The sequence below is a fragment of the Globicephala melas genome, chromosome 16 (assembly GCF_963455315.2).
Source record: "Globicephala melas chromosome 16, mGloMel1.2, whole genome shotgun sequence".
Lineage (NCBI taxonomy): Eukaryota > Metazoa > Chordata > Mammalia > Artiodactyla > Delphinidae > Globicephala > Globicephala melas.
The window spans coordinates 71,440,121-71,467,156 of record NC_083329.1 but is presented as its reverse complement, the minus strand read 5'-3'; the positions used below and the strand labels follow the sequence as shown (position 1 = coordinate 71,467,156).

Genomic DNA, 27,036 nt, shown 5'->3' with positions numbered 1-27,036 from the left:
AAAGTTGCTCATCTTGAATGACACCGATATCTTCAGCATGCTTCCCTAGCTGTCTACAGTGTCGTTGGGTTAAGAGGAAGAAAGAAGAGTATATAGACAGCACATACAGATGACAATGACAGAATGAGAAACTACGGTTAAGTCACTCCACAGGCAATCACAACAGTTCATGCACTAGGGTCTACGAGTTGGAAAGTGTTTACAAACTATGCTCGTTCTCCAGGATGTGAGCAAAGAGTGCTCGAGAGACCTGACTGCCTTCATTCTCACCAGTCCTCCTACTGCTCCATTTCTCACTGCCGGCCTTTTCACTCTTTGATTTTAAAGGTGCTGCCTCTGTTTTCTTATCTCTAGCAGACTTCGCTGTAACCGAAGGCTGGCCACCCCGGGAAGTCTCGGACAACGACGTGTTTCTCGAGGTACTGTCTTCCTCATCGGACAACTCGGACTGCATCTTTTTGTCTTCTTCCGAGAGGCGGTCCACAAGCTTTAAGGTCTCACCACTAATTCCCTTAAAATATTCAATGGAGTGTTTACATACTTCCTTAAGCTGACTTTTCCTAACTTTAACTGTGGTGGTGGTGGTGGTGGTGGTGACGGTGGTGACACAGGTGGATCTTACCTTTACTGGCAACTTGGATGGAAGCTGTTTGGCCTTGCCTCTGTCTGGCTGCCCCTGCTTTTGTGTAGCACACGGTTTTCTAACTGAACCTGTGTTTTCCCTGTGTGTATTCTTCACTGGAATTCTGGACTTTACATCTACACGTGAAGAAGCAGTAAGGGTTTTGGTTTTCTCAGATTGACTAACCTGCTTCATTTTACTCACATGAATGTTTGGCATATGATCTGGTGGGAAGAGATCTTTTGGTGAAGTGGCCTTTATGGGAAGTTTGGATTTTCGCCTAATCCCTATTGATTCCTTTGTCTTTTGCTGCTCTCCGAGAACTTTCTGTTTCTCTCTCACACAGTGTCCTTGCAGTACCCCTGTCCTTTTTCCTGATGAGCTTTTCACTGGGTTAGCTCTCTCTGTGGTACAAGTGGGTGCAGAATGTTCTGTCAGAACTACGTGACTTGTAATGTTATCTGTCTGTATAGTGGAAGAATCCAAATTGTTGTTGTTATTAAAGTTATCTTTTTGAAAATCATGTTTTTCTTGGGGCCTAACGCCCATGTGGCTATCGGCTGTATTTGAAATCACTGTTACAGGTTCATTCTCTAATCCCTGACCACTGGTCATCACAGCTTCTATCTTATCTGTCACTTCTCCAGGGCCTTCTTTCTTCAAGGTCATGGTGGACGCAGAAATTCCCATCTTTATAGGCGTGCGCAACTTGGGGTCAAGTTTAGAGGTGTTAGTGGCCGCTGCTGCTGCTTTCTCCTGGGAGCCGCTACCGGATGTGCCTTCCTGACACTCTCCGCTGGTCGGGATGCTGGGGTTAGGTTCCACTGTAGGTGCCTCTACATTTCCCTCTAGATTGGTTTCTACAGTGGTGTCCCCTGCCTGTGGCTGTGGTATGGCAGTGACTGTACTTTTATCCCCTTCCCCCGGGTCCCCTGACTTCCCTTCAGAAGTATGCTCACCAATCTGGAAAAATTGGAGCCTCTCTTCCACAAAATCCCTCTTGCTCATGTCAATTGCACCACTGCGAGTCATCTCAAACATTTTTCCTTCATGAAATGGGAAGGGGTTAGGCTCACTAGTAGGGGTACTTTCGTCAGTTGGCGTTCGGGCTGGCGTTGTATCAGGGGTGGTGGCTGGAGAGCGGTCTTCCACAGCCAGACCAAATGGCTTAGTTTCGTCTTCCCGTGATTTACTGTCATAAACGTCATCATCCCCTCGGTTATTAGACCAGGGGTCAAAATCTAGACCTTTGGTAGCTACCGTCTTAAAAGGAGTGGCAAATTCTTCATCTACTTTGTAACTGAAATAAGTATCAGGAAACACTGATCTGTCAGGATGTCTGCCTTCTAGTGTGAAAAACTGGGCCCCCGACTTCTGATCAGTCTTAGCGGGAGTCTTTTCAGATGAAGGGCTTTTGGAAGGTGGCTTCTCTTCATCTGGCCCCACCCTTCCCTCCTCCTCCTGGATAACTTCCAACTTGCTTTGGCTAAAGGAGCGATCAGCTGGCTTCAGAATGCCCTCCGTGTTCCAGACATCTTTCTTCAGCTCCAGGGTTTGACTTGGGAATTTAGAATCACTCTCTGTCAAGCCGTCATCTTCATCTTGCAGGTCGTAGCCGTCCAGAGAGTCGATCTCTGTGGCATCTGTATCGTGAGAAAACTCTGCCGTGGTGGCAATGGAACACTCTGTGATGGACTGGTCGTTGTTCCCATTCTGGGCCGTTTCATTCTGAGGTGAATCAAGGCCAAGGCCAAATTCAGTATCTTTTCCAGATCCATTCATTTCTGATTCTCTCTGGGTGGAAGCCTTTTCAGCGGAGGCTTTGGATTTTGTCACTTCTTTTTGTTCGTCGTCGACCTCTTTTAACTTGAAGGTGTATTTTTTGACCGGGACTGGTTGATAAAGGGATTCGTCATCGCTGGAGTCACTGATGTCCGCCCCAGGAGGAACTGGGGAAGGCGGCTGCACCCTGATGACTGGTTCCGCCAGCCGGTACTTGTCATGCTCGTCTTGCAGACTGACTTCAATCATGTCAACCTCTCTTTCAGGGAGGTAAGGATGTTTCTTATCGGACTCCATCTGGTCTGCATCCAGCGGTGGAGGAGGGGGAAATTCAATGTAGGCAACCCTGTTAGCTCTGAGTCTTTGGTTAGAGTCTGTGCTCACACTGCTAGGCGTGTGGCGCCCGACTGCTGCCGTCTCCTCCACTGCAGTCTGCTGTAAGGAGGCTGACCTGGCCTGTCCCTCCTCCTCAGATTCCTCCGAAACCTCGGGAATTGGGCTGGGTTTGCCTGGTATATAAGCTATAAGCGAGTCGGGTGTCTTAGATGTAAATTCATAACTCACTTCCTCTGAACTGGGCGTCTCTGGGGTTAAAGGGCTTTTCCCAGAGCTGTCTAGAAAGGACACTTGCTCTAGAGTATCATCTTCGGGACTAGCCTGGGGAGAAGGGGGTTGCTTTTGCTGTCTAGTTGTATAAAAGGTCCCCCTGGTCTCTTGTACCGTCTTACATTCCTGACTTATGATTTTTTTTACACCTCCTTGTTGTATCTCCTTTTCATACTGCTTCCCCACCTGTACAAAACTGACATAAACAGGTAAAGTTTTTATCTCTTTCCCTCCCTCCGTCTGGGCCAGTGGTGCAACTTTTTCCAATCCATCAATGGGACTGTGGTCGAGTACATCACTAGAGGGCGATTCCTTTCCTGGGCTAAACTCTAGAGAATCAGGAGACTTGGTCGGGGAGAGCTCGGTTTCATTGAGAGGCGGGCATAAGCCTACGTAACTCTGACGTTTGGAAACTTTGCTGATTTCTGAATAGGTAACTTTTTCATCTTCTGTAGCATTAAAGTGCTGTGTCTCAGCTGTCTCTTTACTCATACTTGAGTGGGATAACTTTTGTGATAGTTCATGTTTTGGAAATGTCGACTGCTTGCAAAAACCATCGAGAATGTCAGAAGACGGCGTCCTCCTTTCCTCCGCAGCCCTGACTGGGATGTGCGACACTGCCGAGCTCTCACTTCTCCTGGAAGGTTGGTCAAGAGATCCACCTGGATGTTCCCCGTCTTTAACACCGTATTCCCTGTATAAGACTTTTTTGGAGGGAGATTTTACAGTCATTTCCTTAATTTCTGAGAGAGAGCCATTTGTTAACAATTTGTGTTCTCTCTCAGTCACAGACAGAAATTCATCCCTCTGATCAACAGTTTTACTCTCAGGGTGACCAACGTGATTCTCTCTTACATCATGAACAAGTACATGTGAAAGTTTCTCTTTCTGCGACTTATTGTTAGTGGCTCCAGGACTTTCCCACGTTCTAAAGACCTTTTTGTCCCATGGTCCCTTGGTTGCTAATTCTGCGGTTACGTGACAGGCCAAGTCCTTAGGCTGTTGCTCAGAAAAATAGTCAGGCATTGCTTTACTTGAGATTTCAGTTCTCTGTTTTTTCACATCATCAGAGCCAAAATCATTTACAACCGTTTCATGGCTCTGAACATGTTCATCTTTAGCTCTGAATACCGTAAGATCTTTTTGCATAGGGACACTTTCATCCAAAGGGTCTATGGCCTTCTGCTGTTTCTCTCTAGTGAACACTTGGTAGACAGGTAGCTTGCTCTCCTGGATTTTTTTAACTGGGATTCTGGATTGGCCATCCGGCTTTGTGTCTTCTTGAGAAACGTCCTTACTTTTGGCCTGCGCGCCTTGTTCAAATTTTAATCTAATGGAACTGAGTTTCGATTGTTTGAGCTGAAACCCAGACTGGGGCCCTTCTGATTCTTTGCTCTGTGAACGAACTCCTTTGGCTTCCTCTGTGGACTTGCTATCCTCAGTCTGTTGGGAAGGAACCACCTCCGGGCTGCTGGGCAGACTGACTGCGTCCTTCTCGTCGGCTCTGGGGAAGCCTTGTCTGTCACAGCCACGCTGCCTCGCCTTGACCCACTCGTCACTGTTGGCCAGCAGTTCTGTCAGCAGTGCTTTCTCAGGGCTGCTACCGGTAGAGCTTTGAGATGAGTATTCTTTGCCATTCCTAGGGTGTGGCTTTTTCTCTGGGGACTGCAGTTCATCATTGAGCTTTTCGGTTCTGTCACGAAAAAACTGTGACACTTCAGTCAGTTTTTCTTCAGCTTCCTTCACGGTCCTGTCCACCCTATCTTCGTATATCAACTTCTCTCTACCTCTGTCTAATCTGTCCTCAGCAAAGCGCATCCACATGGCATGTTTTGGACTACTAACATCGCCAGAATAGTGCAACACTGTCACTTTATCAAAATGCTCATCCTTAGACACTTTACCTACACCATTTTCAGACACATCTTTATAGATTTTGGAGAGAATTTCTTTTTTGGGGGCAGTGACTACTTTTTCTCTGGCCCGCTTATCAGACCCCTGTAACTCTGAGCTAGGGGGTCCCGCATGGTCTGTAACTGATTCCTCGGTATCAGAATGAGACACATCTAGCTTTTCTGACAGAAGCATTTTCTCAGCAAACCTGTAAGATTCCCCTCTTAGTTCTGACAACTCATCGTCATGGTATTCTATTGAGTGCTGACTCCAAAGCTTCAGTGTTTTATAAGAGTCATCAGATATGAGCTGAGCAGAACTAGGGCGACTATCTTCTTCTTGGGACACGGGAGTGTTTACTCTGGAAGACTCCAGATAAGAAGGCAACGACTCTTCAGCAGTGAGTTCTTCTTCTTCTTGCTGACCCTGTTCCTCTGAACAAGGAAAAGCATCGTGTTTTTCTGGCAGAAAATCTTTTAGGTTAATATCTCCCCGGGATAAGTCTTTCTGATATACATACATTTCCTTTTCGGGATGCTTTTTGGTTTCTCTAATAATGACTTCAGTGGGCTCAGCTTGGTTACCTTTTTCGATGTGGACTTCTATTATACGCTCCAGTTTGGGTTTCATTTGGTTGTCCTTCTCTGCGTGCTGGGCTGAGGTTTCAGCAGCAGACTTGTGAACGTCTGGGGACACTGCCGACTTATGTTCAAACAGACCTGCCAGCTCTTTGGAAGGGTCTCGCCCGGACTGAAAGGCCTTCATGATGTCGTGGACTGACATGGTTTCTTCAATTCTCTCAGAGGCGCCTTCACTGCCTGGTGGAGAATGATAAACCATTCTGGTGGTCGTGGTTATGTGAGTCTCTTCTTTAACACGCATGCCTTTGCCCAGAACGTGACTGTGGTCGTCTTCTTCGCTACTGGTTTTCATTTGAAACGCTTTGACTTTTTCTTTAATACTAGAAGCGGTGGGCTTTGGTTCCAGCTCCATAAACGTAGGTGACGGTTTGGGTGACATGGGCTCCTCTGGTTGGGACGGGGGAGCCTCTCCAGCTGAGGGCTCATAGCTCCTGATAACGTGAACCACTTCAGTTCTCGTTTCTGTAATGACCGGAGGGATGGGGACTTCCTGAAAAAGTGGTTTGGGACCAGTGCTTTCAGCGCTTTGTGGGGCTGAAGGTGTTTTCTCACTTCTTGTTTCAAAGCCACTGTCAGACAAGGGACTTTTATCTTGGTCATGTTGAGAAAAGTCATCTGGAGACTCTAAAATAGTATCTGTTCCAAAGAAGGAATCGGCCATCTTACATAACTCCTTCTCGGAGGTGGAAGACCTCATGGAGGCTGGAGGCATTTTGAGTTTGTGTTCCTGCAGGGCGATTGCTGGTTTTAAAATTCGTTTCTGTCTCTCTTCACCATCCTTCTTGGCATCCTCAAACTTGTACTTGAAGTTCGTCAGTGAACTACTCCCGATATCATTTGTTAGGTAATCGATAACTTGGGTCAAGTTATAATCCTTGTCGGAGGCAGCCTTTGCCTTAACTTGCGCTCTCTCTGGCGGAGATGGAGAATGGCTCGCAGCAGCCTGTTGTCTTGCCTCTCTTATTTCTTCTGAACTGAATTCTGTCCAGTCGTCTTCGGGAGAATGTCCGTTGTCACTCTTTGGTGATTTGGGTGGTCCCTTGTTATCCACACAGACATCCTTTTTAAGGATTTCACTAACTTTCACTAAGTCTTCCTTCACTTTCTCGACAATTTTGAAAGGTTCTTCGTCGTCGATTCTCCCTTCTTTGGGGAGCTCAGGTTGGAATGGCTTCTCCTCAGGCACGTCTGTTTGGAGTATTGCAGTCATCCGCATTAGGTCCTCCTTCATTTCAGCCACGTCTTTTAGTATCTCCTGACTGGAAGACAGAGAAGATGGCGTAGACAGCTTGAGGGCAGATGGTGCAAGGAACAAAGATGACTTAACTGGAGATGAAGTTCGATTGAAATGGGGCTGAGGAAGTGTCTCCGTAGTCAATGTTTTAATGGGCGACAGCAAGGCTGCTGCTGATTTTGTAAGTGAATTAGAGTCTGGAAGTTTCTTTAATGCTGGTTCCGGCAAAACATTGACTACAGAGTATACTGGCACTGTTATTACTGATGAAGTTACAGATGAGGTAGTTGCAGATATCGACGACCCGAGGGATGTATAGAGTGCACTTGCAGAAGGAGTTCTTAGAGACTGAAAAGCTGATGGTGCTGGAGAAACATATGACCTGAGTGGGGAAAACGGCATTGCTGTGGTGGTCGGGAACACTTTCTCAACTGCGTCAGTGGCTCCATTAACCACAGAGCTCACAGAGTGTGTAGCTGTAGCAATTTTTTCCTGTAACGTGGCAGTGGCTTTGCATCCGTTAATTAAAGTTGAAGATGATGGGTATTTCAGAGGGGAAATAGATCCGTTGACTAATGCTACCTCTGCGTGTCCAGGCATCTGTTTCACGGGTGATGAGAGAGAAGAGGCCATCGTAACTTTAGCTGATGAAATGATATCAGCTGTTGATTTAGCTGGAGACACCACTGACATTAAAGGTGAAGATATTAGCGGTGCTGTGGATGTGATAATTGACTTAAATGGCAGACTCGAGGAATACATATTAATGTTTGATTTGGGGGAAGCAGGGGGTGTCATGGTAATGGACGACCTCTCCAAAAGAGATCCTGCTGTAGTCACCGGGGACGTTCGAGAGGAAAACGTAGAATTGGATGCCAGCCCCTTTAAAGGCGAGGCCTCCGTGACTGTGGGAGCTCTAACCAGGGTACCAGAGGAAACTTGGATATTGTATGGAGACTGTGACACCACTGTTTTTATTGGCGAAGAAATTGTCCGAAAGGATCTAATTGGAGATGCCACATCACTAATGGATTTAACCGAAGATGTAGTTGATGCGCCTAACGTGGATTTGATTGGAGAAGGAGTCGAAACAGACCATATTGATTTTAATGGAGAAGCTGATGGCGTATTAGAGGAGGAACTTGATAAGGAAGTGAAGCCTGACGTGGCCGGCCCGGGCACTGTCATCGGAGCTGCTGTGCAGGACTGGTATGCTCTTGCAGAAAAGAATGGCTTGTATGAGTAAGTGGTGGGGAGGGATCTCGTTGGTCCTGCGCTCCGTTCAACTGTTTCTTAAATTTTAAAATGAAATCAAACACAAAAATCAACAAAAATGGTTGAGAAACAGAGAGACCAGAGAAAAAAATTGGTCAGTAAACTTTGAAATATTACAAAAGCAAGTACAATTGTTTGCATGATTTAGAATGGAAGAGGCAAAAGGAACAATTAAGAGGAAAAAAAAATTGCTACAGACATAACTAATCCAAAGTTAAAAACAAAACTAAGTAAAACACAGAGCAGTGTGAAATGAAAAGACAGAAAAAGCACGTTGCAACCAAATAGGCCAACAGTGAAAAAAAACAAAGAAAACAAAAAACACAAGGAAACGATGATGAGAAAAATAACCACAATGGAAAAACTATTCCCTTACTTCCTATTGACTTTCTTATGTGCTGGTTTTGAAATATCAGTAGCCGTTCTGTTTTGCCCGTATAGGTACATGTTTGTCTCGTGCAACCATATAGCTCTCATTTTAGTAAGTTCTAATGTTCCATCTCCTTGGACCTCTCGGTGATACAGATTGCACCTACTTAGAACCACATCAATGTGCGTAGCTATACATGAAATGTCTAAAACTCTTATTTTAGAAAGCCACTCAAGCCTATTTCATGCAGGATCCAAAATAACTTTTAAGTGACAGGCAACTGATGTGCAAACTGTGAAGCCACTGGATTTTAAATCTGTATCTTCCATGCACAACTCGGTTATGCTTCACACCCGTAAAAAGCCAATAAGAGCAAGAAGTTTTCTGAGTCAGAATTTTAAAAGAAAAAAAAAAACAAAAGGAATGTTTGCATTTATCTTTTCCATGCAGTATATTCCTTTTGGTGAGGAAAAAAGGAACGTAACATGAAATGATTTTAGAATGCATGTGTACGCACACACAAAGGGGGGAAAGAAAACCAGAAATATGGTTCATGGTTACCATAAGCAAGCAAAGCAACTGAAAACATTTTCTCATGCGCGATATATCATGGCAAACGAGCCAAAGAAGTAATACAATTTTTATGCCATATTATGCACAATGTGTAAACTTTAAAAACACTTTCACAAGAGTATTTAGAAAGAAGAGTACACTTTTTCCATGAGATGTGAAGTCTTGGTACCTTTTGAGATTTTTTTTTTTTTTTTTTTTTTGGCCGCCCCTCGCAACTTGTGGGATCTTTAGTTCCCTGACCAGGGATCAAACTCGTGCCCCGTAAAGTGGAAGTGCGGAGTCTTTTAACCATAGGACCGCCAGGGAAGTCCCCTTTTGAGATTTTTTAGGAAAATATTTAATACTGCATATGAAAAATCCATCTGCAACTGAATATATCCATGTCTGGTGTTGTCTTCATTACAGATAAAAGCACATAGTTTATCTCAGATATTTTTCCTAATCCATTTACTTCTAATTCTCAAAAGGTATCATGGGGGAAATCTTAAAAGCAGTCATATTTTTAACACCCCCTATTTAACTCTCTACAGTAGGATACGGTATATATCCGTGTATATATTTTATCGATAGCAAAGGGACCAATTCTGGTTCCTTCCCAGAATATTCATGGGACTCATGGATACCTCGAACACTGGCGCAACCATGAGGCAGACCTACCACCAGGAAGGATGGATTTAGTACCAGCATTCTTCTGGCAATGGGATAAGAAACATACGAATGAGGTAAGCACCCTCGCTGGGGGAGAGCAAGCACACACTGAGTCCTCTCTACTTCTACAGTTCTAGGAAACAAACTGAGCTGGTCACAGAGGTTCGGAATGCCTGCCAAGGGCTAACGTTCTATGTCAAAGTTGAGTAGAGTTTCGCTTCCAGAAAGCACTGGTGTTCAGAATAAGAGTGAAACTCGAAGAGGAAATGAGAATCTGCTTCATCTTTACGCTCTTCATGCTGTGCTCGTGCCATTGCTACAATCCAGTCCTTGGATTAACAGCGACTCCCACAAGGGTGAAGATTTTCATTCCTGGTGTACATTTAAATTCAAACATTCAGAACATATCCTTTTCTAGGCTTACATATTATTCTAAAGAAAAGTGGAAGAACTAAGGAAAAAACTCACCCATTCATTACCCCTCCTAGTCACAATTCTCCACATTGGCTTAATTTTGGAAACACCACACTGCAAATGGAAGGTTTGGGGATTCCTTCAATTCAGTGATTTGGGCTCCGTTTAATGGCTCAAGAGAACTTATTTTTATAACTACCAGAAACTGGCAAAGCATCTCTCCTTTACCACTGAAGTCTGGCTTCACCAAGCAGAACAGTCTTCTGAACCACATCTAGGGTTTTATACTTTGCACGAAGCAACCCATTTACTGATTAGTTACATATTTTATGCTTTAATGATACATATTTTGTGATACCCTTTATAACAAAGGGAATTCTGGGTGTCAGGCACTGAATTACAGCAGAATCTTTTTTCTGGAGGGGGGCGTCGGAAAGGACAGGGTAGTACAGGAAAAGCTGCCTTCACTTGGAGTTCTAACACCAATTCAGGGGCCATAACATTTCCTTAGGTTTTCTTTTAGTCCTTTCTTAGTTCTTCCCATTCTTCTGTCCACCATTATGCTCCCTCTCGTAAAACAGAGAGAAAAGTACCCTCTTCCTTCTATCAAAAGTCAAGGAAGACAAACTACATTTACCTTAACTGAAGCTAACCAAGAAGTAGCAACCCTTTCAGAGGTGGGAAAAATTCAATTGTCTCAGCACACACACCTGACCTTACAACTCATATATTCCTCAAACAAATACCTTAGGGACCAAAATCAGATAGGAGCTTGCCTGCCCAGAGGTACCCCAACCTCAAGTAGCTGGTCCATGGAGACTGTCCAAAGCTCAAGGCTACTGCCTGGCAGTGCCAAGCATCCACACCATGAGAACCTTAGCTTTGGGGCAAAAGAGTATCCCAAGGAAAACTTCCACCCAGGAGATTCAGTTGTATAGAAAAACCATCTAGTTACATACACACATACGTTCCCTGCTTTGTAGCATAATGGGAGTTAATTTCAGCTCTTATGGTTTTGGAAAGATTTAGACATTTATGCTAGAGGAAAAAAGAGATCTGGAAGAACATTCATGAGCGTGGTTGGGTTTCCTTTCTCTTATGCTCCCCATTTGGTGTCTGAATATAAAAGCTTCCCTAGTATGTACTCCAGGAGCTAGACTGCAGAAGATTATGCTAAGACCACCTGAGCGAAGTAGTAGAGTAGTTTCCTGCTGCACATTTAATATGCTATGTTGGCCCACAGAAACAAGAATTCAGGAAAGATGGGAAAAACCAGAGTTGTGGTTCTTACTGGTAAATTTCCAATCCTCCCTGAATTCAAGTAACTGTGAGTAATGGGAAGCAGCTAGAAATGATTCACTAATTTAAAAATAATTTTTGTATAAATCCTCCTCTGATGGTTCAAGTGGCACCATGCTACATCGGTCAAACACACTGCTGCTCTCAGCACTCTTAGTTCCTGTTGGTGGAGAGGATTATCTTGAAGGCAGTGATCACCAGAGGTGATAAACATAAGGATGAGGGAAACACAGGGAGGGGGGAGGGAGACAGAGAGAACGAACGAATATGACTGAATGAACCTATGCCTTGATACTTGCAAGCCAGTTAACAATGGACCAAAACAATCACTGAGAGAAGAAAAGGGTTTAACCCGTCTAGTGAAGGCCAGCCTTAGAGCTGATATTTAATAAAGAGCAGAGGGAAGGGGAGAGAGAGAGGGAGGGAGGAAACATAAATCAGTAAACAAGTGCCACCTCAAGAAGGTAGGAAAATATAATTCTTGCCAACTGGGACAAAAAGGAATCAGGACTAAGATATAATGACCTACATATATTAAGAAAAATGAGATGACCAGAGTTACTTTATCATCCTTTATACCGTCCCACATGGATGAAAGTAAATATTTTCTCTTTTGAGCACGGATTTAAAGCAACCTTGGTACAACATTATCTCCTAACACAGTTAACTACCAAGGTAAAATCAAGGTTTTCAAATTCAAGTGATAGATGTTTCTAATTTAAAAAAAAATAGCTACTGGCTTAAAAACACTTTGAAAGCTACGATCTGGGGGTGTTTGTACCTCACATCTCCAACTATATACAATATATTACTTAGATCTCATGATAAAGTTTTCCCACCGGCAATTTTCTTCTGCCATTGGGTTTTCACATGACCCCAAAGTTCAGTTAGTATAGAAAAAATGTCTCTTCTTATAAAAATCCACATAGATTAGTAAGTGTGTTAGGAAACTCACTCATTCCAGGCTCAGTCAAGTAGCTGTAGCGCTTACGTAAAGCCAACGATGCAAAGCTCTGTCGTCTATCCGTTTTCTCGTTCTGGAAAAGAAAAAAAAGAGGAAGATTATGTTCCACTTCCTTGTGACATTTTCATCATTTTGAAACATTCTGTAGAATGGCATGTTGATATCTTGTTTATCCTTATTTTTCTTCTTACGGATTTTCCTCAGGGAAATGCTAATTTCCTACTGTGGTTCTACAACCCCACCCCAATTCTTAGCCAAATAACCATCATTTAGCAAAATATAAGAGCACCAACACAGCAGACTACAGGGAACTACAAATAAAAGACAAGCACTACAGAGACTTCTGATGCTGAGCAGTAAATTTTCCCAAATTTGTTCGTATTGAAAGCACATATATCATGATGTACACTCACTCGTTGTGAGTACATTCAAGGAAAAAAAGGCACACAAAGTTTATTATTATGATTACTGCTGTTGTTTCTATATGTTAATAGGCATAAAATGTAGACGAGGAGATTAAAAAGAGGTTAATGGTTTTACTGAAGTAATGTTACTGAGTCTTAAGGCTACTGATTCTATTTATTATTACTGAGGTGTGAGTTTTAAAAATCCAGTGGTCTGATAACTTGGAGAAATACTAGGAGATAACTTATAAGAAAAAGTTTATTTAAAATTTAATTGAACAATTATACTCTTAAAAAATGGCCAAGATAAATTTCTTTAAATAGAATATCAAATATTTGTCAATAGCCACTGAGCGCATATTTTATAGTACATAAAACATGTAAAATGTCATACATTATCATCATCTTTGATTTAAAAGTTATAACAGTGGATACTAGGTGAAAATATGCACAAACGTATATTTATCCATGCCAATCTATCACATTTAAAAAATGCTTAAAGAACTTTAGCTCCTCTTTTTAAGTCATTAGCTGGATTTTAATTCTATTGATTGTACTAAAGTACTCTTCTGTACATGTGGAAGAGTAAATTATTCTTTAAGGAAAAGTATGCTTTACCTCATTTAAGCTAAGATCTGCAAAAATATAATACATTTCCCACACTTCAGCCCTCTGCAACTTCTTTTATACAGTTCCATTTCTATTCTATCTCCGATAGAGTAAAAGCAGAAGTGTTCATATTACCTCATCCTCTTGATCTGACTCTGTCTCCTTTTGGTTCCAAGATGCATTGCAGAGACAAGGAATATTATAATGGACAGCAGGGAAAAGAATATCAGGATATGAAAAGGACTGAGTAGGGAGCACAAAATGCAAGCTGCTTTAGAAAGCAAAGCAAACCAAAAGAAGCCAACAAAAAATATCAAAGCTATACATCCATGGCAAATTAATGTGTGACATTATTTGAAAACAAACAAAATCTATGAACTACCAGCAGAAGCAGAAGCAATAAACAGAGGACTCAATCGTACAAACCATAAGAATCTGACACCACAGTCACAAGACTTAGTCAGTCTACACAAAGAGACTAATAAAACTTGAGTTTCAAGAGCTTTAATCATGTTACAAAGCATTCCTTAATTGCATACCAAGGGCCCCCTTCTTCAAGGCCAGGGAAAGAAAGTTAAAATAAGCCAGTATTAAAAGATACCTTTTTATGTGCGGGCAGAGTGATGTTTAAGTTGCAAACAGCTGTTTGAGGCAGTCCTTTTGTTGTCTTTGGTTCTTTCAGAAAAGACAGACGACCGCAGGGCTCTTGGCTGGTGTCTCTAATCTAGAAGAATTTAGGTAGTTGACAGTTACAGAAAGAGACTTTTCTGAGGATTGCCCATCTGCACAAGAGTTAAGCGTGTTTGTTTTATGGAGCCCTTCGAGAACCAGGAATAGTAAACGGAAAAGGTGATAACAATTACAGCTCAGCCGACATAGTCACATTTAAACCTGGCAAGATTTAGAATGCCCAATTCCTAGTCCAAACACAGGAATGTTACGTCTGCTGGTCTCATCCTGACAATCCAGTGTATAGTCTGAGTTATATGTATTTTCTTCCTGTCTAATCATTTCTTTCTTTCAAAGCCTCAGTTTTAGCAACCATACAGCAGCAAATAGTAATAACAATAAAACAATTCTCCTGTGTCCTCTGGTTCTCTGAGGAGGAAGACGGTCTCTCCAGAATGTCCCCGGGTTCCACCAGAAATAAAGATGAAACTTGAACAATCAATTTGGATTTCATCCATTATTTGATTACTGAGCAGTCCAGATAGGATGCATTTTGTTATTCTAGATTGCTTGGTCTCACAAACATTTGCCTACATATAAATGATCATTTAGCTGTTTAAAAGGTAGAGACTCTTTTTACTAATTATAAAGCTTTCCTGGCTCTAAAGTACACTCAGGTAGAACTAGGACAAAAATCTGACTTTCTTCCTATGAATTTAAGTTTGGTGGGATATTTCCAACTGAATAAATCATTAGAATCTTTTTTATTCTTTAAGAGCATTTAAAAGAAAATCCACAGAGTCTCTCTTGAAGGTGATTTACCTTGATGGAGAATGGCAGTCTATTTTCTTTGAAAGCATAAAAGTTAAAAACAAGTTGCTGTCCTCCTTTGGTAAGTGCGGCCAGGTTTCCATAACAATCAACATAAATAGGCTTTCCTTCCAGAACCTTTTGGAGTAAAAGAAATACATAATTTAATGGTAAATGGAAAGAATTCTGAGATTTTAAGTCATATAACCTTAAAAGACCGACATGTTTTTATGTCACGTTTGTCTTGTAATTGGGAAATTACTTCTGGTGGTGCTATTTGCCACAAAAATAACTCTATCGGTTCACAATTAGTAACTGCGATTGGAAACTGCAACATGGACATGTACAAGACAGAATTATAGATTTATTTCTATTCTACCAACTTTAAACATATTTGAGAAAGTGCCTGATATCAACCACTTACCCATAGAGTTTGAAAGTTTTTTTGGACTCTTAGATACTTATCCAGTGATTGAAAAAGGAAAATCATGGTGATGTGTCTAGACAGTGAACATGAAAATAACTCAAGTGGCCACAGGAAAATCGCAACCATGACCTAGATTCGTTGGTACTACATTTTAACCAACTAAGATAACCTCGAAGACATTTAAAATCATTTGAGAGTGAATCTGTATCACATTTTAAAACAAAAACTAAAATCAATAATTGATATTTATAGTACATGCTGTATTAGGACCTCAAAAGAAAAGTCAATGTCTGGAGAATGTAACCGAAAGTGCTGTAACTGTTTACAGCACTTGCTGTAAACAAGGTACCTCAATATCTTTGCTTCTTGCAACTTCCTCAAAATTCTCTTGCTGCTCTAAAGTTTTGTCCACTTTATCATCTGTCATGCAGAAACATCGCAGAGAGGATTCTACAGGATCATTCATTTTGGCAAAAACAACAAACTTGGCCATATATGGAACACATATTAATTCTCTGTACAGTTGTGTGGCTAACCCCACAGTTTCTAAAACTTGATGGCAGTCTGCAAGCCAAAATCTGAGGGAGACAAAAACAAAATATCCAAAGTATAAAAATAAGGAGATGTCAAAGCCAAATCTTAAAAAGATTCACCATTAAAACAAAGAGTATATAAAGGAACTAAACCAAAACATTAACTTGTTCATTTGAACAAACAGCAAAGATATTTACTCTGTTTATAAAATACAGAAACCCTACTTTTATTATTTGTTATGCTTTTGCTAAGAAAATGCTAAGAATTTTTCTCCTCTATTTTCTTTTCCATAAAATTCTTTTTCCCCTCTTAACACATACCCACGACAAGCCTTCCTTTCTACTCCTGCTTCAGAGTTTATTACTTCACCTCTGGAAGGAACAAGAATTTTATGGGGGAAAATGGGAGAGAAAGGAAGATCCTATCCGTTTTTATGAATTGCTAAGAAGCAAGTTTACTACCTTATAGGCTCCCTGTGAGAACCGGATAAAATGACATCCAAGTGAATTTAAAATTTCTGAGTTAGGCCCAACTTCACCATCAGCATTTTACAGAACAATTATACTGGTATTAAGCACAACAATTTTTACTTTCCAAAAGGTAATAAAAATAATTCCTAGTACTTTTTGGAATCCTTTTATTTCCATACCTGGCAGAAACATTGGTTGTAAAAGAGACACAATCCTTTATAAACGTCAAAGGAGTAGTTCCTGTGATGTCTTCCCACTGAGCAGGCGATGTGCCCCCTGAGAGAACAACACCAGATATGTGACTTTATTATGGGAGATGCTCCTTGTAAAATTTTTAATGTCATCCTGTTCTTTCTGTATAGCCAGTAACTCGCAAAACTTCAGCACTTTCATTAATGACACGTACGAAAGATAGTTCTCCTCTCTACTCTCCTTTCATACTTTGACTAGCCTATAGTGACCTCCTTGTAAGATAATATTAGGTTAGGAAAAAAATCACCTTTCTGTTTGTCTGGATACTAATGAATGGCTTAAACTTGGGGCACACAAGTTTAAGCCATTCATTTTAAGCCACAATTTACATGTGCAAAGATTTGTTGTTGCAGATAGTATAATTCTTTTATTTTTTATTTATTATTATTATTATTATTTTTGGCAGTACGCGGGCCTCTCACTGCTGTGGCCTCTCCCATTGCGGAGCACAGGCTCCGGACACGCAGGCTCAGGGGCCATGGCTCACAGGCCCAGCCGCTCTGCGGCATGTGGGATCCTCCCAGACCGGGGCACGAACCCGCATCCCCTGCATCAGCAGGCGGACTCTCAACCACTGCGCCACCAGGGAAGCCCATTCTTTTATTTTTTAAAGAAGTCAAGAACTATCAGGAAAGTTAAAATGAAAGTCATTTTATACTTCCTGAATCATTTAACTTTCCAGGCTATAAGGGGAACCAGCCATTAAAAATACTCTTCAGAAAAAACAAACAAACAGGAAAACCTATCTTTAAGTTATAAACTCAGGTTAATCAAATGATGAATTAGCTCTGGACTCCGGGTGCTTATCACAAAATGTGTTCACCTAAGTCCTGCATATTTAGTCTATTGGATTACACTTGTGAATAGAGTAGGTGAGAAGAATCATATACTCACTTGGCTCTTCCCTACTCCTGGCGCTCTGTGGGAGCCTCTGTTTCCCCCAAAGTCCATGCAATTTCCTATAGCCTAAAGGGTGTTGCTAGGTCTGTTACCTCAGTCACCGAGAGATTACCTAGATGCTCCAGTAGATTCAATAATACCTCAATCACCTTAAAAACGCACTACTATTAACACTAAACTTAATAGGAAAAATGATACCACTGAAAAATGTCATGCTATCAGCATCTTAAAGAAATAATTACAGGGATAATAGAGAAGAGGTGATGGACAAGTAAAATGTTTTATTCTTTTTTTTTTCCTACTCTTATAATGTTGGCAGGGATGTTCAAAGGCTTTCCATCTTTGTACAGAATCATTGCGAATGCTAGAGCATTAATAGCAAAAACAGCAACAACTTAACCAAACCTGTAATGCTACAGAGAAGGCGCAGATTGGGTGTGGTGTCTCCCTTGTACCCATTGGAGACACCTTCTCCGGAGGCCGGGGGCACTGGAATGGTCATTGTGATAGGCTTATGGAATTTCCTTCTTCTGGGTTCCACAGTGACAATTGGGCTAAATGTTGCTTTGTTTCCAAGGATCTTTTTCACAGTTTCATCTGGAACAGGCTGGGCCTAGAGACAAGAGAAAGGACCTTAAATGAAAGTGGACATTTTGCTCTTATCAGAAAGTGGACTTTTTAACTGAGGAGAAAAAACCCAAAAACGACCACCAAAAAAATGTCTTTCTTCTGCTATTAACATTCTTGTGTATGCCTTCTAGTGGCCACATGTATGGGTTTCTGGTAGTTATATATCTAAGAGCCAAATTGCTATTTGGTACACATATGACCACCATTACGACATAATTGCCAAAATGTTTTCCAAAATGCTCGTTGCGGTACCAGTTTTTATTCTCATCAGCAGATGTGAGTGTCCTAGTTGTTCTTCTACGTATTTGCCAACACTTGGTATTTTCAGTCTTTTTTTATGTTAGATATTTTATTGAGTCAAGTTTAACATTTTAATATGTTTATCAGTATTTGGAAATGGAAGAGAACATAACTTCCCAGAAATTTTGTTATTTTAAAGAAATCTTTTAAAAAATTTTATGGGGCAAAAAAAAAATCGTTCTTTTTCATCCTTTCTCACTATTTCAGGAAGGCATAAAGCAAAAACAAAAACAACCTAACACTGTAGCAGGACCTACAGCTAGAGTATGTTCCCAGTAGAACACAGACGGCATGGGCTTGCATGAAAGAGACAGGATGTCAGATCTCATGGCAGAGAAACCGCTCAGTCTAATCCAAAGGACAACAAATATTGAGTCCAGTATTTTTTTTTTTTTTTTGCAGTATGCGGGCCTCTCACTGTTGTGGCCTCTCCCGTTGCGGAGCACAGGCTCCGGACGCGCAGGCTCAGCGGCCATGGCTCACGGGCCCAGCCACTCCGCGGCATGTGGGATCCTCCCGGACCGGGGCACGAACCCGCGTCCCCTGCATCTGCAGGCGGACCCTCAAACACTGCGCCACCAGGGAAGCCCGAGTCCAGTATTTTTTAAATCTATGCAGGGCGTTCAGTAAAACGTTACAAAGGCAACTTGTACCCTCAATTTTTATTGAGGTTTCTAGAGTTAAGTAACAAAAAGGCGTACAAGATTTCAAAGGATATCAGTTCTAGTCTAACAATTCTTTTCATTTCTTTGCAATTTGGTAGAATATTCAATGTGGGAGACAGTTGCAGGGAACTTCATACTACTGAAATGTAAGGTGGTATCTTTAGCTCCAAATGTTTACTGAACTTTCAGTTAAACTATTAATTACTATATTAAGTAACAACACAAATTAAGTTATTTCAGGTTATTTTCCTTATTCAATAAGAAAAAAAAGTACTGGTTAAGTTCTAACAGAAATGAATAAATGGAAGAAAGACCATTCTTGCCAAGATTTTCAGCCAGCTTTCCAAACCAAAACAAGTTCCAACTGGTTTGGTTAAAACCCAGCATTTATGATTTACTTGAACTAAAATCTGAAAGCTTGCAAGTTTCACTATTATAGATTTTTATGATGTGGCATATTATAAACCAAATCTAATATACTTAGTTTCTTTAATGGTATATGTGCTGTTTGGTGCTTTGTTGCTCCACACACTGAGACCAATAACCTGTGGTTAAAAAAACCCTAAAATATGTCCCTTTTTTCTATAAGCCAGTACGCTAACATCATACGTAATACTTTTTATTTAAAACAGGTTAATCATTCCCAAAATGGCCCAAATGCTTCGATTAGCAATATATCATAAGGATGAGTCATGACAACAGTTTTCAGAGCAGAACATGCTCACATGCTCTCTCCACGTACCAAGGAGAACAACTTTTTGTGAACATTACCTGGAGGCCCACTCGAATTCTTTTGGTTAAAGCACCCTCTGGGAAAGAAGCTTGGACGAGGGGCACGGTGGTACTGCTCAGAATTCCACCTTCAGGACCAATCTGATTGCTTTCCTGCTTAATCCGTGAAACCACTGCGAAGTACTGGGGGAAATCCTTAGTGATAATCCTGCAGATACGCTTTTTCCCTAACTCTTCTGGGCTATCAAGTTCTGAAAAGAAAAAAGAATGAAAAAGCCATGAGAATAAGCCTATCTACCCAATACCTTGAGACAAACTGATGTGTAATATTGACAGTTAAAATTATTTAGATTCAGTAGTATAAACAGTTTTATGATAAACAGAAAACTATAGTGACCTTAAAATAATACCAAGCTTTGCAAAAATATTATAAAGCTATTCATGCACAGTATTTGTAGAAAAATATTTCTACTGCAGAGGAATAAACATTTTCAAAAACTGGCATTTTACCACATATGGACAAATTTCTACTCTTCGAGAAGGGATACCTTAATTCTGTGCTTCTTTACAATAACCTGCCCTCAAGATGCCCAAAGTGAGAATGAGTCAGAAAAAAGTAAGGCCTCATAAGAAAGTAAGGAAAAAAAAAAAAGAAGAAAGTAAGCACTTCAGTATGTGTGAAAGGCTCTACAACTTTATTTGAAAACCTCTTTAAAATATTTTAAAATTACCCAAATGATTTGTATCGTCATCACCAATTTCTGTCTGCTCATCAATGGCCCTCATACATCAAGCTCAACCTATTTACAAGTGGACACATCTTCTTCCCTTCTGTCCACCTGCAGACCTACTTCTTGCCTTGTAGTCCTAACTCTGGTCGATTTATTTTACACTTTGCCCGGTCCTCCAGTCCAATAGCTTTGACTGACTGACTTTACACTTCACATCCAAAGGTCAAAGTCCCGTTGATTCTGTCTTGGAAAGGGCTTGCTCTCCTGCCACCCCTCGTTCAGACGCCGTTTCGACTTGCGTAGATTACCGGCACCACCGCTTAGCCTGTCTCCCTGTCACTCGCCTCCCCTTTGCTCCAGTCTACCTCCCGTGGTGCAGCCAGATGGGTTTCTTTCAAAAGCCCAGCTTTATGCAGAATTCTGGTAGGTTTAATTGAAATAAACCATTAAAAAAAATCGTATGCAATAATATTTGAGAGTAACCGAGAGTATTTTGGAAAAGTAGATTTGTGAGGGGGAATTTATAAGATTTGAAAACTTAACCTATAAGTATCACAATAAAACAGATATAGAGAGAAATATAAGAATATAAGAAATAGATAATAATAGACAAATAGGTCAGGGGGACAAAAACAGAGAATCAAGAAATAGATTCAACTTTATCAGGACTTCTCTGGTGGCGCAGTGGTTAAGAATTCGCCTGCCAGTGCAGGGGACGTGGATTCAAACCCTGGTCTTGGAAGTACCCACTTAGTTGCTTAGCAAAGCAACTAAGCCCGTGCGTCACAACTGCTGAGCCTGCGCTCTAGAGCCTGCGAGCCACAACTACTGAAGCCCGTGCGCCTAGAGCCCGTGCTCCGCAACGAGAAGCAAGTGCACTGCAATGAAGAGTAGCCCCTGCTCACCGCAACTAGAGAAACGCCCACGAAGACCCAACGTGCCCAAAATAAATAATTTTTTAAAAAGAAATTCAACTTTATATATGTGTATACATAAACACATATACATATATATAGTATATGTGTAAGTCATATATATGTACTTTTATATATATATTATGTATTTAGTATATTTAAATCAAAGTCATATTTAAACTTCAGTGGGGGAAAGATAGTTTATTTAAAGGACAGTGTTAACATAATCAAACATCTATGTGGAAGAACAACGCTAAATCATTATATATCTTATCATATATTAATACAAATTCCAGCTGGACAAGAGACTTAACTACTTAAAAAATTAAAATATTATCAAAAAAATCAAGAGAATACCTTTTAGCCTTCAATAGGAGAAACTTTCCTACTCAAAACTGGATACCCAGAGGCCTAAAAGTCAGTTCTGACTATATAAAAATGTAAAGCTTTCTATGACAAGAATAATAAACTTGAATGACAAAAGGTAGACTGGGAAAGGTAATAGCCACACGTGACAAATGAAGAACTAATATGCTCAATATCAACGGCAGCTACAAGTTGATAAGATGACAGAGAAGCCAACGGAAACTAGCAAAATGTTATAAACAGGCGATTCACAGAAAACGGCCAATAAACTTTATGTTACAATATTCAAACTCGGTAATTTACATGGAAATACCAATTCCAACAAGATACAATCTCCTGCTACAAACAAGATACAATCTCCTGCTACAGAGAAAACTGGGGGAAAACAGATGCTTTTAGTCATTGCTGGTGGGTGTGAATGGTAATAATCTTTTGACAGTGTAACTGGGCATCTTCTACTCAAAATGAAAACGCATCTACCCTTGGACCCAGCAATCCCATTCTCTGACGTCTTTCTTACAAAAGCACAGGCAAAGCGGCATTGCTTGTAATGACTAAAGCTTGAAAGAGCCTGCGTGCCCATCAGTAAGGGCTTGGTTAGATAGGTCACGGTTCATTCACACTTGCAGCACTCCTGCAACGAGTGACGAGGAGGATTCAGATTCGTCCATTTACCAAATATTTACTGAGGACCCACTATGTGCAGGCACTCGTCTAGTCACCAGGGATACAGCAGAGAGCAAACTAAAGTCACCGCTTACAGGGAGATTACATTCTAATGGGGGGAAGGGGGGAAGGGCACACACCACTGAGCACATAGGAAGAAAAAAAAATCAAGGGGAGGAAATAGAATGTGATGGGGGGGGTGGGGGTGGGGGTGGGGAGGGTCAGGAAACACCTCTCTGAGGAGGTGACAGGAAAGGTGAGCTCGGAGGGAGGGAGGGAGCCAGGCAGGTAGTGGTTGACATGTATAAAGTCAGGAAGGAAGCAGCAGGCAGAGCAACGTGCACAGTGTGGTCCTTTTTAGAGGAAAAGTGTAATCTGTATGTTTATATATATATATTTTTAAATTTATTTATTTTAGGCTGCGTTGGGTCTTCGTTGCTGCGCACGGGCTTTCTCTAGTTGCGGCAAGCGGGGGCTACTCTTCGTTGCGGTGCGCGGGCTTCTCATCCTTTTTAGAGGAAAAGTGTAATCTGTATGTTTGTGTATATATATGTTTTAATTTATTTATTTAATTTATTTTAGGCTGTGTTGGGTCTTCGTTGCTGCACATGGGCTTTCTCTAATTGCGGCAAGCGGGGGCTACTCTTTGTTGCAGTGCGCAGGCTTCTCATTGTGGTGGCTTCTCTTGTTGTGGAGCACGGGCTCTAGGCACTCAGGCTTCAGTAGTTGTGGCACGCGGGCTCAGTAGTTGTGGCACGCGGGCTCAGTAGTTGTGGCACGCAGGCTCTAGAGTGCAGGCTCAGTAGTTGTGGCACACAGGCTTAGTTGCTCCGCGGCACGTGGGATCTTCCAGGACCAGGGCTCAAACTCGTGTCCCCAGCATTGGCAGGTGGATTCTTAACCACTGCACCACCAGGGAAGTCCCTGTTTGTATGTTTTTATAAGAGAAATTTGCAGAAGAAACCTTCTACGCTATTAACACTGAGAACTGGAGTTGGAGGTGAGAATAGGGTGGGAAATAATACAGCATTACCTTTGGGTTTATGTAGCTGGGGTGGTTTTAGTTGCTACAAAACAAAGGGGAGATTTCCACACTTCAAGGAGGGGTGTTGGTTTTACTTTTGTTGTTTGCTACTCACAGAAGCCTCTTTTCATTCCTCTGATACCTACAGCACATGCCTACCGTCCCTCCACTACGAACACGTTTGCCGCCTCTGTTAGACACAGGGCTGAGATAGCGGCATATTCCACACAGAAATGTGCAGAATGGTAAAATGGATGGTTAGCTAATTGGATCAGAGACATCTTCTCATTTTACAGATTAACCACCACCAAATTAATTGTCAACTAGGAGAGAAATAGGGTTCACCCCAGATCAAATATGGAACTGGAATCTTGGTCCTTTTTGTTTTCTAACCATCTCCTTCCCCCCTGCTCTGTCAAAACCTAAATACTGAGTCTCTAGTGAAGGAAAAGAAAACAAAGGTAAAGAATTAAAAAAAAAACAAAAAAGCTAGTATAGAAAAACAGGAAGAAATCAAAGTTTGCTCAGGAAAATATTCTGGGGAAGTTTTCACCTATTCACCAATTGATAAAGAATAAAAGTTTTCCATACAGAGCAGGTATATTTCCTTTCCCATGATTTGGCTTATTTTAAAAAGTCTGGGGCTTCCCTGGTGGCACAGTGGTTGAGAATCTGCCTGCCAGTGCAGGGGACACGGGTTCGAGCCCTGGTCTGGGAAGATCCCACATGCCGCGGAGCAACTAGGCCCGTGAGCCACAACTACTGAGCCTGCGCGTCTGGAGCCTGTGCTCCGCAACAAGAGAGACCGCGACAGTGAGAGGCCCGTGCACCGCGATGAAGAGTGGCCCCCGCTCGCCACAACTAGAGAAAGCCCTTGCACAGAAACGAAGACCCAACACAGCCAAAAATAAATAAATAAAATTTAAAATGTAGTGTCAAATCAGTTTATTAAAAAAAAAAAAAAGTCTGAATTTCCGAAGTTCATAACTCATGCTGCAACTGAAAAAGTTGTGATAATTTGTAACTGCTGTGCAACTCATCACCATCAGCTAAGTAGATACTTTTTTAATTTCAGCTGCAAACCTGTGATTATGTTCTCCTTTAGAGAAGACTTAGGACTCCACACAGTGCAAGCAGTTTACATGGACTCTGCCATGAAATTACACCCTTCAACCAAGACAGATTTCCTAACTCTGCCTGTAACAAGCATGTATCCTGTGAGTATTAAGTTTACTCAAGATTATTCTGGACCTACCGGTGGGAGTGAGGCATCTTTCGGAGGAATTGTGATAATGTGCACTTCTCAGCTGCTTGTGTGTGTGTTTGGGTGTGTGCACATACATCTGTGCGGAGTTAAGGTAGAGACAGATGTCTCACCCCTGGAAACTAACAGCAGTGGATTGGGAAGAACTACAGTTGGCGTAGTAGAGGTCGCTTGGCCACACTTATGCCGTCTTACCTTGGATGAAGCATTAAGGCCACCCCAAACAGAAGGTGAGGGGGTACCCCTCAGATGCAGCAGATGAGTGGTAAATGGAGAAGCTCAGATTTCTAAGTCCACACTGAATTTCTGACGTCTTTCAGGATTTGCCAGTGACTCAGGGACCCTCTGTGTTGTACTCTATTTTGAAGCTTTTAGCAATTCCTCTGTCACCATTAAAACTTGCATAGTTATTGACCTTCAATGTGTATTTTAACGGGTACTTTAAAGATAAGGCTTAACCTAGTGGAATAACTAACGTGTGGATATCAGGCATTGGCGTCTCCATGCCCCATTTTTTAAGTAGAATCATACACCTTCTTGAATTACTCATATTCCCAGGCCTCTGCATGATGAAATGGAGAAAAGATATCTTCCCTTAACCAGATTACATTCTGTATATATGTCTACTTAAAATATTTTTAACTTTTTTCCTCTGAGAATAAAAGTTAATAGAAGTATAAAAATACTAATACTAAATATTGGTTTATAATCTTTTCAAGAGCTACAGTTGAAGGCTGGGCCATTACACTCTAGGATATCTGCACAAATAAGAAAGTAAATGATGTGGATAAGTAGGTAAATGTGAGGAGGGAAGAGGAAGAGGTGAAACCAGTAAAGTCACTACAGGATGCTTACGGCCTGGACGCCTACCACAAGATTTTATTGGCTATCGTAGAACAGAAGTTAGATAAATTATGATATATTCATACTACGGTATACTGTGCTATATTGCTATTTGTAAACTAAAAAGGCGTATCAAAAAAAGTCAGATTTCCAGGCAAATAGGAATGAAGTTTGATCATGTAAAAACGAACAACGCCACTGTTCTGTCCAGGACTGAATTTAATCGGAGTTTAAAATGGTCTATTACTTAGACCAGAGAAGCAGGAAGATATTACCAAGAATCTTTGCTTTGTTCCCACCCTTTACATACAGAGATAAACTCAACCAAGTAATGCGCACCACAAACATGGTGCCTGGATCATATTCCTACCCACAGAGAACCTAGCTCCCAGAGGAGTGTGCCCCAGACTGGCCAGATCAGAAGCAACACCGGTGCTACCTATTAAAAGCAGAGATTCCTAGCCTTCTCTCATGGAGATTCTGAGTTGGTAGGCCAGGGGTGGAACCTGAAATTTCCATACTCAACTCAGGTGACTTTATGACTTGACACATTTGAGAAGCGAGGTCTTAGTAGACTCTCACCCTGTATCTGTCCTTAAAAATCCAGAACCCAAATTATTAAAAATATGACAACAGGATCCCATGAAAAACAACTCAAGGATGTTTCAATATGAGAAGAGGAGCTTATGGGGCAACAATAAATATCTACTAGTTTAAAATAGTTTTATTTTTAAAAGGATATACTAAACCACTCCATAGCTATAGAATTAAAGGAGGCAAGGGCATAAAAAAATATTAAGAGCTTTTTACCTTTCAGGGTGATTCATAGTGCGTAGACTATGAAAGAACCCTGGATCCCTCTCTCTTTCTCTTTTTAATTTGTTACTAGCAAAGTTTCCTCTCTCTCTCTCTCTCACACACACACACACATCACAGGGAAAAGAGAGAGGTGAGTTCTGAAATAGGTTTGGCCAGGAAGAAGGTTAAAATTTACACTTACTGCATGTCTACTTTGTGGCGGGTCAATTACTATTTTGCCCACATAGCATTTTGGTAAAGTAAGTGTCTGAAATTCAGAGAGGTTAAGTGACTTACCCAAACTGACTTAGCTGGTCTGCTTTAGAGCTGAGATTAGAACCTAAGACCAGGCTGGGGGAACGGATGAAATCACACAGACATGGACTCCAACCACCGTTTAACACAGTGTCTTTGCAGACTACCTGGCATGTGTGTAGTGGTTGATAAACAGATGAGTAATGGATGGATGTGCAAACACCCTGGTCCAAAAGGTGACATGACTTCGTACTGGCCTCACTCCAGGAGCACAAAGCTCTCATGATAGTGGCGCTTTCTGCTGCATAAGAAATGGAAGCTGATGTTCTGCAGCATTCTTGCCTCGCTGATGAATGATAAATGTCTTAAGTGCCTTGTAACTCCTTTAGTTTATTTGTAAAAGCTGGGACAGCATTCTCTGTAACAGGTTTTGCAACAGAGCAAGAAGGATC

General features: G+C 41.4%; 1 protein-coding gene across 1 annotated transcript in view; it reads right to left on the bottom strand.

The window, feature by feature from the left end:
• ANK3 (ankyrin 3) overlaps positions 1 to 27,036 on the bottom strand; it is a 324,133-nt gene that overhangs the window by 38,797 nt on the left and 258,300 nt on the right. The window contains 9 exon segments of the mRNA XM_060285875.1: positions 271 to 8,070; positions 12,313 to 12,394; positions 13,470 to 13,496; positions 13,936 to 14,058; positions 14,826 to 14,951; positions 15,590 to 15,818; positions 16,424 to 16,520; positions 17,802 to 18,009; positions 19,763 to 19,974. Of these exon segments, the coding sequence (XP_060141858.1) occupies positions 271 to 8,070; positions 12,313 to 12,394; positions 13,470 to 13,496; positions 13,936 to 14,058; positions 14,826 to 14,951; positions 15,590 to 15,818; positions 16,424 to 16,520; positions 17,802 to 18,009; positions 19,763 to 19,974 (8,904 nt within the window).